This window comes from Apium graveolens, chromosome 6 (assembly GCF_009905375.1).
Source record: "Apium graveolens cultivar Ventura chromosome 6, ASM990537v1, whole genome shotgun sequence".
Lineage (NCBI taxonomy): Eukaryota > Viridiplantae > Streptophyta > Magnoliopsida > Apiales > Apiaceae > Apium > Apium graveolens.
In genome coordinates, this window is record NC_133652.1 from 52,855,576 (window position 1) to 52,870,382 (window position 14,807).

Sequence of the window (14,807 nt, forward strand, 5' to 3'; positions counted from 1 at the left end):
CCCTTAGGAGGTCCTGATGATCCAAACTCACCATTCACTGACGAGATAATGAACGCCCGCATCTCAAGGAAGTTCAAGATGCCCACTATCAAAACATACGATGGTACGGGCGACCGTGCTAATCATGTAAGGACGTTCTCTAACGCCCTATTGCTACAGCCCGTGAACGACGCTATTAAGTGTCGAGCCTTTCCTCAAACCCTATCGGGCATGACTCAAAGGTGGTACAACTGTCTGCCCCCAAACTCTATTGGATCCTTTAAGGAATTGAGCCAAGCTTTTATCAAGCAATTTATTAGTGGCAGAGTACAAAGAAGAGTTCGGCTTTCCTCATGGGCATAGTCCAATAAGCAAAAGAGTCTCTGAGAGACTATCTGAACCGATTTACGAAGGAGGCTTTAAAGGTCCCCGATCTTGATGATAAGGCAGCTATGATAGCCCTATATCAAGGGACTAGAGACGAGTTCTTTAAGATGTCCCTGGCCAAGCGCCCACCCGCAAGCATGCTGCAACTACAGGTTAGGGCCGAAAAGTATATCAAGGTAGAGGAAAGTATGAAGAAGACAACTGTGAGAAATGAGCCTGCTGGAAACAAGAAGCGGAAGACGGATCAAGAGTACGATGCCAAGGACAAGTATCCTCGAATTGGAAAAAGCTCTGACTCCTCCTCTTCTAAGAAGAATCAACAACCAAGGTTCATTGAATATGCGAGGTTGAACGCTCCAAGGAGTAAATACTTATAGAAATTGAGAAGGACAAAGAGTTCAAATGGCCGAAGCCACTAAGAGGACACCCCGAGAAAAGAGACAAGAGTCAATATTGCAGATACCACAACGATGTTGGTTATGATACTGATGACTGTAGACAACTCAAGGATGAGATTGAGTATGTGATCCGAAGGGGAAAATTTGGACGTTTCACTAAGGGTGAAGAGGCTGGAGGCCAGAAAAGAGACAATGACCGAAGAGATGATGATCGAAGGGGTAATAATGAAGATCACAACCCACAGCCCCGAGGGCCAGTAATCAATATGATTTTAGGAAGTCCTACAACAGCTAGTACTACAAGGAACTCTCAAAAATCTTATGCGAGAGAGGTGATGAGCATAGTTAGATAACCATCTAAGCGTTCTAAGTCAGAGATGACGCTTGAATTCGGTGACCCGGACCTTGAAGGTTTGAAATTTCCTCAGGATGATCCTCTGGTTATCACTCCGGTGATTCAAAATTATCTTGTAATGAGGGTCCTAGTCGACAATGAAGCTTCCATAGATATTCTTTTCCATGACACATTCGTAAGGATGGGCTACAATGATTCTCAACTAACTCCATCTGACACACCCATCTACGGGTTTAACCATGTGGAGTGCAAAGTTGAAGGAGCAATACAACTTCCCGTGACTACCAGGGAAGAGCCCAGGGAGGCCACACGGATGTTGAACTTTTATGTTGTTAAGGCAGCCTCTACTTATAATACCATCATGGGCCGAACATGGATCCATGTGTTTAAGGCCGTGCCCTCAACCTACCACATGGTAATGAAGTTCCCAGCTAGAAATATTGTCGGAGAAGCAAAAGGAGATAGCACTTAGGCCCAATGGAACCGGGGGCAGGTCCTCCCCATAGAAGATATGGATTTCCGTGAGAATGATGAACTTCGAGTGAAGCCAACAGAGGACTTGGTCCCAATTCCCCTAGACTCCTTAGACCCGGAGAAGGTCACGTATATTGGAGCATCTCTGGACAAGCCTTTAAATGGCCAATTGACAACTTTTCTATAAAAGAACAGTGATGTGTTTGCTTGGACATCAGCTGATATACCTGAAATTTACCCAAACCTTATAACTCATGGGTTGAACATCGATCCGACTCGGAAAGCTATAAAGCAGAAGAAGAGAACTTATGCCCCTACTAGGCTGGAAGCTATTAAACAGGATGTCGAGAAGCTCCTAGAAGCTGGGTTCATTGGGGAAGTGCAATTCCCTGATTGGTTGGCCAACCCCTGTAATAGTTAAGAAGGCCAATGGTAATTGAGGATGTGCATTGACTTCACTAAATTGAATGATGCTTTTCCTAAGGATTGCTACCCCTACCAAGGATTAATACCCTGATCGACGCTACCGTTGGACACTAGATGCTATATTTTATGGATGGTTTCAGTGGTTACAATCAGATTAAATGCACATGGATGACACCCCTAAGGTATCTCTCATAACTGACTTTGGTGTATTTTATTATCTTGTTATGGCTTTTGGAGTTAAGAATGCAGGGCTACTTACCAAAGATTGGTAAATAAGATATTCGCCTATCTAATTGGGAAGACCATGGAGGTCTATGTTGATGACATGCTAGTCAAAAGCCTAAGCAAGGCCGATCATATTAGTCACCTTGGAGAGGCATTTGAAGTGCCGAGGCACCACAAGATGATGTTAAACTCCACCAAGTGTGCTTTTGGTGTTGGGTCTAGAAAAGTTTTGGGGCACATGGTCTCTAAAAGGGGCATGGAGGCCAACCCAGACAAGATCAAAGTCATCCTGGATATGGAGGCACCACACTCCATCAAGGACGTTCATAAGCTGACTGGGAGAATCACAGCTCTAGGGAGGTTCATTTCCAAGTCTGGAGACAAATGCCTGCCCTTTTCAAAACCCTTAAGAAGGTGAAGAATTTTGAATGGACAGTTGAGATCCAGGAGGCCTTTGAACAGCTAAAGCAGTACATGACTAAAGCCCCATTGCTGGCCAAACCAAGTCCAGAGGACACCCTTTGTCTGCACCTAGAGGTATGTGAACAAGCTGTGAGTGCAGTCCTTATAAAGGAAGATCAGAAGCGCCAGAAGCCTGTATACTATGTAAGTAAGGTGCTCCACGGATCAGAATTGAACTACTCTACCACATAGAAGTTTGCATTTACCCTCATCACAGCCTCGAGGAAGTTAAGACCATACTTCCAGACTCACAAGATCGAAGTCCTGATAGACCAACCTTTGAGGAACATTCTTCATAGCCCAAAGGCCAGTGGGAGGCTCATCAAGTGGCCAATTGAGTTAGAAGAATTTGACATCAAGTACAAGCCTCAGACGGCCATTAAGGCTCAAGCCTTAGCAGACTTTGTGGTCGAATGCACCATTAACGACTAAAAAGTCGGGGGCAAGAGATAGTAACCCCAGAAGGAGGAGAGAAAGAGAAAGATAAAGAAATGATCCTAAAAGAGTATTGGGTTCTCCGTTTTGACGGAGTGTCCAAAAAAAATCTAGTGGTGTAGGCCTAGTCTTGCAAAGCCCTGATGGGTTCATAATTGAGTATGCTTTAAAGTTGGACTTCCTAACTATGAACAACGAAGCAAAATATGGAGCATTGATAGCCGGATTAGGCTTGGCTAGAGCCGTGAGGGCCAAAAACCTAAAGATCTGTGGAGACTCGAAACTTGTAGTTGCTCAAGTCAATGGAGAGTTTGAGGCCAAAGATGATACTATCGCCAGCCAAGTACCTGAGAGTCGTGAAGGGAATACCGATTCAGTTTGATGAGTGGTACGTAGAGCATGTTCCAAGAGAGGAGAACATTACGGCTGATGCCCTATCCCAGTTTACCTCATCTTAAATCGAGAACTATCCGAGAAGTATCTACTTCCGGGTCCTGAAGACCCCAACTATACATGTCATAAATCTGATAGCACCGGCTAGTGTGGTAAGTTGTTGGATAGACCCGATCAAACCCCACCTAGAGACTAGGTGGCTCCCCGATGATTTTCAGGAGGCAAGCAATCTGTTGGTGAGAGCATTGAGATATTCATTGATTGGAGGCCTTCTCTACAAAAGGTTAATTTTTATTCCATTCCTGAAGTGCTTAAGACCACTTGAAGTAGAGGAGGCACTTTAAGAAGCCCATGAAGGGATTTATGGGCAACACTTGGGGGGTAGGGCCCTCGCTCACAAAATAACTCGATTGGGGTTCTACTGGCCAACTATGCTACCCAATGCAAAGGCTTATGTGAAGAAATGTGATAGGTGCCAGGGCACGCTCCTATAGTACGATAACCCCCCGAGAGACTTACATCTATCAGCACACCCATCCCTTTTGCAAAGTGGGGAATGAATATAATTTGACCATCTCATGTAGCATCGGGATAGAGAAAGTTCATTGTGGTAGCCATAGACTACTTCATATAGTGGATTGAGGCAAAGACACTAGCCAAGATAACCACCAAGAAAATTGCCCAATTCTTCTGGGCGAATGTTATATGCCGATATGGGATCTCACGCATGCTTGTCACGGATAATGGGAAGCGATTTGATAATGCGGAATTCAGAGAATACTGTGATGATAACAACATAGAGCTTAGCTTCACCACGGTTGCTCTCCCACAAGTAAATGGGCAGGTGGAAGTTGCTAACAGAATCATCCTTGATGGACTTAGAAAAAGGATTGAACGCTCAAGGAATACTTGGGAAGATGAGTTGTTGCCTATATTGTCGGCATATCATACGACCTGGTGACTACTGAAGCTACCCCGTTTATGCTGGCTTACGGGGCTGAGGCCGTGGTGCCCCTCGAGATCACTCATGGATCCCCTAAGATCGAAGATTATGAGCAAGAGACAAACGAGGAAGGCATGAGGCTCGCTCTCGATCTCATTGATGAGGTCAGAGATGAGGCCAATGCCACTAATGCAAAGCATCAATGAAGAGCCTCTCTCTATTACAATAGAAGGGTTAAAGAAAGGTTCTTTCAGTAAGGAGATTTGGTTTAAAGGAAGATTCAGGCATCGGGAGTCGGGGAGAGAGGAAAGCTAGCCCCTAACTGGGAAGGACTTTATAAGGTCAGAAAGATATTAGGACAAGGATCCTACAAGTTGGAGACCCTAAACGGTGATGAAGTACCCCGCACTTGGCACGCTTCAAACCTGAAGGTTTATTATGTTTAGGAAACTTGTGATGTGTTCCTAGTACTTAGTATTAAGTTTATAAATAAGGTCAACGAAACCATCTTATGTAAGGGTTAAACCCATTTCTCAGAGATATTATCTATTTATCTAAGTTTATTTCTATCATCTTGTTTACCAATTTATTTAAGTACGAGCATCTAAAGAATGCAAGTCCCGAAGGACTAATGCCGAAAATAATAGACAAGTATGAAATGAAATCAAATGAAGTACATAAATAAAGATCCCGAAGGATCACGAGTTAAGTCCCGAAGGGCCAATAGGTTATAAACTGATATAGTTCGAATAAGAAAGTTCTAAAAACAAGGCCACATGTGGCAATCAAAGCCATGTGAGGCCATATCAGTCACTCATCAGGAGAGCCCTCCTCTTTCTCACCATTCCCTGCTACTTGGCCATCTTTCTCCTCTCTCTCCTCTTTCTCGTCTGGACTAGCCTCGGAGGAGGAGTCGCCGCTCCTTGCAACCGGCTCCCTGATCGTCCTATAAAGGACTATTAGGGCCTTACCCTTAGAACCGGAACCCCCACGACTAGAACTAGACTGAGACCGCATATGGGGAATCTCAGGCACGGACCCGGAGGCCTTCCCGGAAGGGTCCATAACAGGTAGTGACCAAGGGAAAGATAGGAGACTCGGATCGACGACGTCCGAGTACATACCATAAGCATCATTCACTCCCCTCCTCCAACCTATAGCCAGGTTAACAAGGCGCATCTCATTATCATGCTCGTCCATCATCTTGGTGAACGACGAGGATCTGTGGTACGATTCCATGAGGTCTTTGTATTTCCCTCTGCTTCATGGGATTTGAACTTCCATTCATCTGAAGAGACCTTCATCTTGTTCATTGAGGTCTACAGCGCTGCATAGTCACTTCTCATCTTTATGCTCTGAGTGGAGGACGTAGCGAAGTAAGCATTGGCCTGACAAGGAGAACATAGAAAAGATTTATAAAAATTTAAACTCAGAAGGGATGAACCCCCAAGAATGAGACCTAGGCCGACCATCCTTGGCCGACCAGCATAAAACATGGCCTTTTGGCCGAGCAGATCCCCCTGTAAGGGTGGTTCCTATGAAATTTATAAAAGTTGAAGTGTACTTGATAAAAGGCGTGAGCCCCCAGCATTTCGGCCTCAAGAAGTTTCTCTCCAGAAGATACATGAGGAAGGTCGGGAGGAGTAACACAGTTCCTCGACCACTCAAGGGCTAATTCCGGACTGCTGAATACTGAGTCATTGTTGGAGATGCCCCAGTAAGGTTCCCAAGGGGTCCTTGCACTCCCATCAAAGTCTTTGGTCTTCTTCTAGCCAGATCCAGACACTTCAAGGAAAGAAGGAATCTTAGGGACTCGGTTGGCTTGCTTGGCTGTGTCCCGAGCCATCCTTCCCGTAATTGCAACACTCTTGTTGACCTTGGCGTCAAGAGCCTGAGCAGCTGTAACGAGATAAAAGAAGACAGATATAAGAACAAACTTGTACAAAGTTGAAGTAGAATGAAAATAAATTCATTCTATAGAGAGGCCACTAGTGCCAGCCTCAACGAGCTTGAATTATGTTACGAACTCCCAATAGGGGGTTCTTCCATCATCATCAATAAGAAGGTCGCATGCATGAAGCTCGACATCTGAAAGGTTAAGGATGTAACGAGAACTGTCGACCGGACTGCTGAAGTCGCGTCTGAAGTACGCTCCCTAGTCTCCACCCTTCCATTCTAAGACCACAAACCTCTTATTCCATTTATAATTTGAGTCATTATGAGAACTGGTGTTCACCAGGTAAGGAACATGAGATCTGTGTTGTATCACGACCTAACCAGGTCTGTTCAGAGGAGAAACTTTAATCATGAAAATGCTTTGAAACATCATTACACTCAAGGGGATACCCAAGTCATGGCACCTCACTATGAAGAGAATGATAAAGGCCCACCTGTTGGGGTAAAGATGACATGGGTGAATCTTGAGTTCGGCCAGAAGCCTCGGAATGAAGGGGTGCAGGGGAAACCTTAGCCCGGACTTCAGAGCTACCTTGTACACAAACAGTCTCTGAGGGTAGAGATTGCAAGCCCTCTCACTAGGCTTAGCCTTACGAATCTCTAAAAAATCGGGCCAAGAGTAAGTCGACTGAATCTCTTCGACATCCTTTTTACAAGCATACTCCTGTGATGAAATGCATCAAAATGGACGGTACTTGGATACGCGTCTTCCCTCTCATCCAGCATGCTCTTCAGACTATTAGAACAATAGTTAATAGAGAAAAGAGAAACGAGAGCTATACCTTGTAGAGAGCGAAGAGTAGCCCTTTTATGCATAGATTCCTTCTAGAAGAAAGAGGACTTGCTAAGACCTTGACCTTGAGACATCTTTGAAAAGCTTGAGAAGGATTGAGAGCTTGTAAAAAGTTTGAGAATTTGAGAAGTTGAGAAATGAAAGTGTGAATGAAACTGAACACTCATCTTTTTTTATAGGAAAAGAGCTACTTGCTACAACAGGTCGTAACCCTGCCTAGTTCGCGCTAGCAGTAACTTCTTGAAAGAACATCGGAAATGATGGAGAAAAATGATCGAAAAATAGGATGGGATGACATAATAAATGAAGAAAACGATGTTGCACACCGCTTATCGTATCAGTCTTTCAAAAATAGCCTGGCTGAAACTAAACATAAGTCATTTGTCTTAGCTAACGGCTGATTATGTTAATCACCATGATTAGAAAAACTTATAAAGGTTAAGACAAGATTAGCTTTTCAGCTAAATAAGTTCCATGAAGACCAGAGTACCCACGAGTACTAGAACAGAACGTTCTCCTTATGACGGATCAGACTACCCTGCATGAGACTCCCAAGGTCCATTAAGACTAGCCCTGGATGATCGGCCAATAAATGGAGGCCTTATGGCCGCCAAGGAGCCTCTGTAGGAGAACCCGGAGGGCCTCAATATCCATTAAGACTAGCCCTGGCCGACCAGCCAACAAATGGAGGCCTTATGGCCGACCATGAGCCTTTGTAGGAGAGCCCAAGGGGCATCAATGTCCATTAAGACTAGCCCTGGCAGACCAGCCAAAAAATGGAGGCCATATGGACGACCAGAAGCCTCTATAAGGGAGGCCGGAGGGCCTTAAAGTCCATTACGACTAGCCCTGGCTGACCAGCCAACAAATGGAGGCCTTGTGGCTGACCAGGAGCCACTGTTGGACACCCCGAAGGGCCCCAAGCTCCATTAAGAGTAGCCCTGGCCGACCAGGCTATAAAATAAATCCTTGAGGCCGATCAGGAGCCTCTGTAGGAGAGCCTTGAGGCATCCCAAAGTTGTTCTGGTGGCTCCTTAAAGAAATTTTGTGCGAATTCGTAAGAAGGGGTTGACCTCCAAAGGAAACAAGTTTCATGAAGACCCAGACGTCCATGAGAACGAGTTCCATAAAGATCAGAACAATAGCAAGAACAAGTTTCGTAAAGACCAGAGGCTTCACGAAAACAAGTTTTGTGAGAAGTAAAGCGATCACCGTAATAAATTCAGAGAACCTTTCCTCTCAGCCGACCAGACCACCCTGGGAGAGTCCCCAAGGCCTACTAAGAGCAAGCATGGCCGACCAGGCTACAATTGAAGCCTTGAGGCCGACCAGAAGCTCCTGTAGGAGAGCCACGAGGCCTTTAAAAGTTGTTCCGGAGACCTTCCTGAGGAGTCTCTTGAAAATTCCTTGAAAAGGATAACTCTCAGCGGAACTAAGTTTCGTGAAGACTAGAACGTCTATGAGAATGAGTCCGTTGGATTACAGAACATCCTATAAAGCAAGTTGGGACAAGTTCAATGAAGTATAACACTTCCTATAGAACAAGTTCAATAGAGCACATAACGTTCAGTAATAATGAGTACAGAACGTTCGATATAATGAGTACGGAACGTTTACTGAAACAAGCGTAGTAGAACCTTGAGGAACTCTAGGGCAACCATGATATTAATTCCATGGGTAACTAAGAGTAAGAATAACCTAGCAAATAGCACAAAGGGTTTGAGTCTGAGTAGAAGGTTCTACGAAAAAAATGGAGCAAGCACACTTGGTCAGCAGAGGACAGGAGGACCTGCCCTTGGCCGACTAGGAGCTGTCCAACCAAATGAGGCCGATCAGGCTACAATAAGGGGCATGTGACCGAGCAGGACCTCTTGTAGCAGGAGCACCTGCAAAGCCCCGGCGAAATTTTTTGATTTTTTTACAAAAAATAGAAAAAAAATTCAAAAATTATTTAATTTTCAGGATTTTGGGATTAAGACCCGATTAAGGCTGATTAGTGAAGTTTAGCCCCGATTAGGGTCAGTTAGTGTATATTACACGTAATTAACCCGAACCACGGGGAATTAGTGACTCGTGTGATGGAATAAGCCCCAGTTAGGGCAATTTAACCTATTCACTCGCGTGATTAGTGTGAATTAGGGATAATTAGTGTCTTATGCATGTTGATTAGTCCCGATTAGCCCCGTTTAGGGCAGATTAGCCTCGATTAAGGTCAATTAGTGCATTCTAGCTTAAAATTAGGCTCTTTTAAGCCTAGTTAGCAGCTTGTACATGGAAATTAGCCTCGATTAGGACTTATTAGCCCCGATTAGGGCCATATAACAACTTTCACCCTATTATTAACCTTGACGAAGGTTAAGTGGTGATAAATGCTCGCTTTTTAGTCCCGATTAGGACTGTTTAGTGTTGAACACTATCCAAATAGCCTGTGCAAAGGCTTCAAGTGTGTATACTCACACTATATAAGTCGTTGTAAACGTGTAGATCACTCCACACTTTACGATAAAATGGCGGTACCCATGAAGGGTCGACACCCATAAAGGGCTGATACCCGAGAAAGGTCAAAAGAACCCTAAGTCGCGAAAAGACCATTATAACTTCCAGGAAAATTCGAGCAGTATTCACGGAAGTTGGGGGGGGAAATGATATGGATATAAAATACATCCTAAAGACACATTAAATGTCACATTAATTATACTTGGGCTTCTTGTCTAAAGTCCAGTACATGTCTGACTGGTCCGAGCTCGTAGGAGACTCAGGACGACCCATGTAGCCTACCATCAGAGGTCGTCAAGGTCCACAAACACAAGTTGTTCACGGACTAGGCCTAATACGACTGGAAGAGGAGAGACATGTGTCCCAAACGGACTCAAAGTCCTACATAGAAGGTTCTGGAGTTCCTTCCCTCATAGGATTCCTAATCACCATCTAAGTTAGAGACTTGTCCACCAAGTCTTCCAACACAAGTCTAACCCTAGACTCACCTCTATATAATTGGCTCTATCCCTCAACCGAGAACTACGTTTTTGGCTTGATTCTCTACCACACAGAGATACATAGGCATCTTGCGAGGACCGATAGTCCCGAATGCGAGAGGAGCCATTAAAGCTTGAAGCTCACGAACCCTAGCATTAATAATAATGCACTCTAGTTTTTATTCCATAACACAACTAACTATATTCAGATTTATATTAGTTTAATATATTTAAACCCTAATAAATGGTAAAATTTTATGTGTCAATGGAAAAAAAATTATGTTAACTTGAGACCTGTTATATCAACCAAATCCAGCTAATTATACTTACTATTTTGTTTAATTTTATTTTTTTCCGGAGTGATTATTATTTTATTTTAAATCGAATGGATAACATGTATTATTTTGTTTTAGTTTGATGACATTATATCCCCACGAATTTTCTTTTAAATTTTTATTTTGTTATAGTCTGGTCCGGTAATATAATATTTTTAGCGGGATCAATAATATTTAATATTTTATTTTAACCCGATTTTTCAAATTCAATTAACTATATGTAGTTTTTTTAATTTTTTTATTTAAAATTAGACCAATCGTATAATTTTGTTTATCCCGGCCGGGTGAATTTTATATATTATTCTTGTGTTAACGAAACCATTAGACATATATTAGAATTTTGTTATAAATATTTATTTATTTATAAAATTGTTTTATTTTAAATATTACTATAATTACGGTGACCAGACTGACTAACAAGCAAAATTATATTATTTCGTTTTTAATATAATACTATAAGTAAATAGATATCACTTAATTAAAAAGAGGTTTTGTTTATTAATAAATGTTATTAATATGACAAGCAAATCTTCATTTACAGCTCACGACTCTTAATTCGATTGGGTTCGGTCATTTTTAGCCGGAATTGTATTTCTATGATTATTTTTAACCTTAGTTTCTCGAAGTGGCATGATAAACCACGAAAAACCACTTCTATATTAAAGCTCACGAATGTCAACTCCAATTTATTATCTCTACTAGTGATTTTTTACACCCAAGCAAAACCAATTAAATCTTCAATTTTATCATCATGATAATTAAATTATTATAAAATAATGTAAAATTAATCCAAGGTAACACTTATATACAAGCACGTTTTTTTTACATCTTGTAAAATTTTAAAAGTACTTAAATTAACAAGCCGCCTCATCTCATAGGCCCTATAAATTTTGTTTCTAGGGTTTTTATTTGAAGAAACCAAAACACCACAAACCCCACAAAACAATGACTGATCGTCTCTGTGAAAAATTCAATTCTACAGATTTAGGAATCGTTGGTGAGTATTGAACGTCTATTAGTAATTAATTGATGTTCTGGATTCACGTACACAGATTACTCCTGCCTGTTTAACTCTTTACTTTTTCTGTTTAGATAATTATTGTTTATCGTCCGGTTTGCTTGCAGGATTCATTGATTTCGTTTTGTTAATAACTTGGTAGATATATACATGTAACTTCACTTGGTATTCTCTAGCTAGCTCTCCAGCAAACTTATTAGTAATTCATTTGAATGACTACTACAGACATAGGAACAAACACAAGTGTGGTCAAGAACACAAATTCGTTGGATCTACCTGATGATGTAACAGCATACATACTTAACAGGTTAGGGGTCATTAACATTCTTGAGACCGCTCAATTACGTTTGCACATCCTGGTATAAAATCTGCAAAAATCCAGCCTTATGGAGAGTTATTTACATGGTAGATATTAATCATTTGTCTGAGAAGCGTGCATATCTTTTAAAGATGTGTATGCATGCTATTGATCGTAGCCAAGGTCAGCTTCTTGATATCAAAATTGAGCGTATTGCCCGTGATGAGTTACTGAAGTACCTTGCTGAAAATAAAAGGTATTCTCAGGCCTTTTCAATTCTATAGATATGTATTAATTATTTTACTCGGGCTCATTGTCAGCTGATGAAGATAAGTAAAACTTGTATAATGTAATATGATAGTAAAAATGATACAAGTTGTTTAGCAAAAAAAAGAAGGTATTATTGTTTTCAATTACAATTATCAGTAGTTAAAGATGCCCCTTGATAGAGATAAATAAGTCCTGATTTTATAATTAATGGACTGCTAGGCCCAATTAGAAAATGTATGATATTCAGACCAGAAAGGTTAAGTCTGATGGACCAGATCAGGCCTGATGGAATAAAAAAGGCCCAAAAGCCCTGATTATTAATTAATTTCGTAATTAATTAATAAGGGACAAATCAGATGTTGAAAAGAGTCCCGATAAGGATATAAATCCTTGGAGATTAGCCTCAAGGGAACCTAAAAGGATAAGGAATCAGTTTCCTACTACCTAGGACTCCAAAGTCCATTCTAATTATGAGACTTACCCACCAAGTCTCCTATACCAAGTCCAATTCAAGGACTCCCAACATCTATATAAGGGGTCTCACCCCACCAATCAGAACTACGTTTTTTGGCTTGATTCTCTAATTCACAGAGATACGTAGGCATCTCGTAAAGGCAGATTGAGTCACGAAACACGAGAGCAGCCATTAAAGGCCTTGAGCTCCCGAATCTTAGTAATAAATATAGCAAATAACAACCTTAGCTTTTTATCCACAACACCCCTAGAACTTGGAGTTATACAAAAACAGATGGTTTCCGCCAAGTTACCATAACTTTATACTATGTGTTGATAAATTCTATGGTTTTAAACCTTATATTTTAAAACTTCAAGGACCTTTTTTTTACTGTGAATTTCGGCATGATTATGACTTTGATACATATGTAACAGATCAAATCAGCTCAGACGTCTTCGAATTGCATGGGGTACGGATATCGTAGCCGATTCTTGGAGTCACTTCTTCCAAACATCTCCTTTACTGGAGGAAATTTCTCTTGCCTTTACTTATATTTCTAATGAAACCGTAATACATGCCGGCAAATACTGTCCTAAACTCAAGACATTCAATTATCATATGAGAAATTATAAGGACTATTTCCCGTTGAAAAGAATCACAGGTACTGAAAATGAGTTTGTTATAGCGATTACACAAGGAATGCCTCAATTACGCCACCTAGAACTCATTGGTAATGATATGACAAACACGGGATTACAGGCCATTCTAGATGGTTGTCCTCACCTGGTGTCCCTTGATCTACGACGATGCTTCAATATTAATATGGATGGGAGATGTGGGAAGCAATGTTTAGAACATATTAAAGATTTGAGGCTTCCCGATGACTCTATAGAAGAAGAAGACTATGAATATTTCTACGTATTCTGCTGCGAGGACATAGAATGTTTTTTCGAGATGAAGGAATCTTTCAATTGGATGTAAATTAACCGTAAAAATTGTACGTCTTTTTCTGGCTTTGTATTGGGTTTTATTTTTAATATTTTAAAGTAACATAAAGTAACGCTGATTAGAAAAAATATCATGATAATAATTTATAATCAATAATTAAGAACCATCTAATTAGGCTTGTTTTGAGCATTTTGGGTTTGACATTGGGTATATAGATTTATGTGTGGAAGAGAACTCAGAACCGAGAAAGAAGAAAGAAATAATAAATTATAAGGATGTGTTATATATTCTTTTATTTAATAATATCTATCCCGCAATAATTCAAAAGTTAAAGGGATATTATCTATGGTGTCAAGGTAAAATTGGTTTTTCCGCTGATACCGACTTATATACATGACAACCTTGTACATTTGGTTTGTACTTGGAATATCCTTGTGTTAAGTAAATGTGATAGAATTGATTTCGGATGGCGAAATTAATAGATTATTTAATTATTTTTTTTTGAAAAGATACATAAAATAGATTCTCAAATCATGTAAAATGGAGTTAATATGAGTGAAATATTAATGGTGGAAGTTTGGTTACGAAGTTTAAAATATTTCACTCATTTTAACTTTATTTTATATGATTCAAAGATCTATTTAATATATTTTTTTACAAAGATTTCAAATTTACAATTTGATTTCCGGTCAGAAATCAATTCTATTATATTTTACTTACACATAGGGTACCTGAGTGAAAAACCAAATATAGAGGGTTATCATGGGTAAAAGTCAATAAATTGATAATATCAACGAAAAAACCAATTTTACTTAGGATTGATTAACGATTGTAAATTATTTATTTGTAATTTTTTTATTTAATAATTTTTTATAAATAAAATTACTATTCATCATATTTTATTATAACTAAAATAATGTTATATACACAAATTGAATACAAAATCGGTTTTAATATGTTAGATATATTTGTGATGTCATGTCTAATCTGATTTGTTTAGTTTCAGAACTTACTTCAGAACTTACTGAAGACAGGAAGTTATCATAACTTAAGCCATCAGGACTTACATTAGAACTTAAGTGTAGATACACTTCAGGGATGAAAAGCGGCTGATTTACAGGAGATGGTCTGGATTAAACAAAAGAAGATATGCTTGGAGAGTTGTACAGCTAAAGGACTACAGAGTAGATAATCTCTGATTGATGTATTTTAGGAAACAGAACATATCATATCAATTAGGAGATATCTTGTAACTGTGTAGTATATAAACACAGATTAGGGTT

General features: G+C 40.3%; 2 protein-coding genes across 2 annotated transcripts; both read left to right on the forward strand.

The window, feature by feature from the left end:
- The first annotated feature begins 1,141 nt into the window (after positions 1–1,141).
- On the forward strand, positions 1,142–1,591 carry LOC141665047 (uncharacterized). Its single transcript, XM_074471027.1, has one exon. It carries the CDS (start codon positions 1,142–1,144, stop codon positions 1,589–1,591), a length of 450 nt encoding a protein of 149 aa, XP_074327128.1.
- Positions 1,592–11,956: 10,365 nt separating this feature from the next.
- On the forward strand, positions 11,957–13,557 carry LOC141665048 (putative F-box/LRR-repeat protein 23). Its single transcript, XM_074471028.1, has 2 exons — positions 11,957–12,108; positions 13,011–13,557. The coding sequence occupies exons 1-2, from the start codon at positions 11,957–11,959 to the stop codon at positions 13,555–13,557; spliced, it is 699 nt and encodes a 232-aa protein (XP_074327129.1).
- Positions 13,558–14,807: the final 1,250 nt, after the last annotated feature.

What these genes read in the sequence shown, in the direction of transcription:
- LOC141665048 (XM_074471028.1), top strand. Translation starts at nt 11,957, where the DNA reads ATGGTAGATATTAATCATTTGTCTGAGAAGCGTGCATATCTTTTAAAG. An exon ending in TACCTTGCTGAAAATAAAAG is followed by an intron (nt 12,109 to 13,010) that starts GTATTCTCAGGC and finishes CATATGTAACAG; the next exon opens with ATCAAATCAGCTCAGACGTC.
- LOC141665047 (XM_074471027.1), top strand. Translation starts at nt 1,142, where the DNA reads ATGACGCTTGAATTCGGTGACCCGGACCTTGAAGGTTTGAAATTTCCT.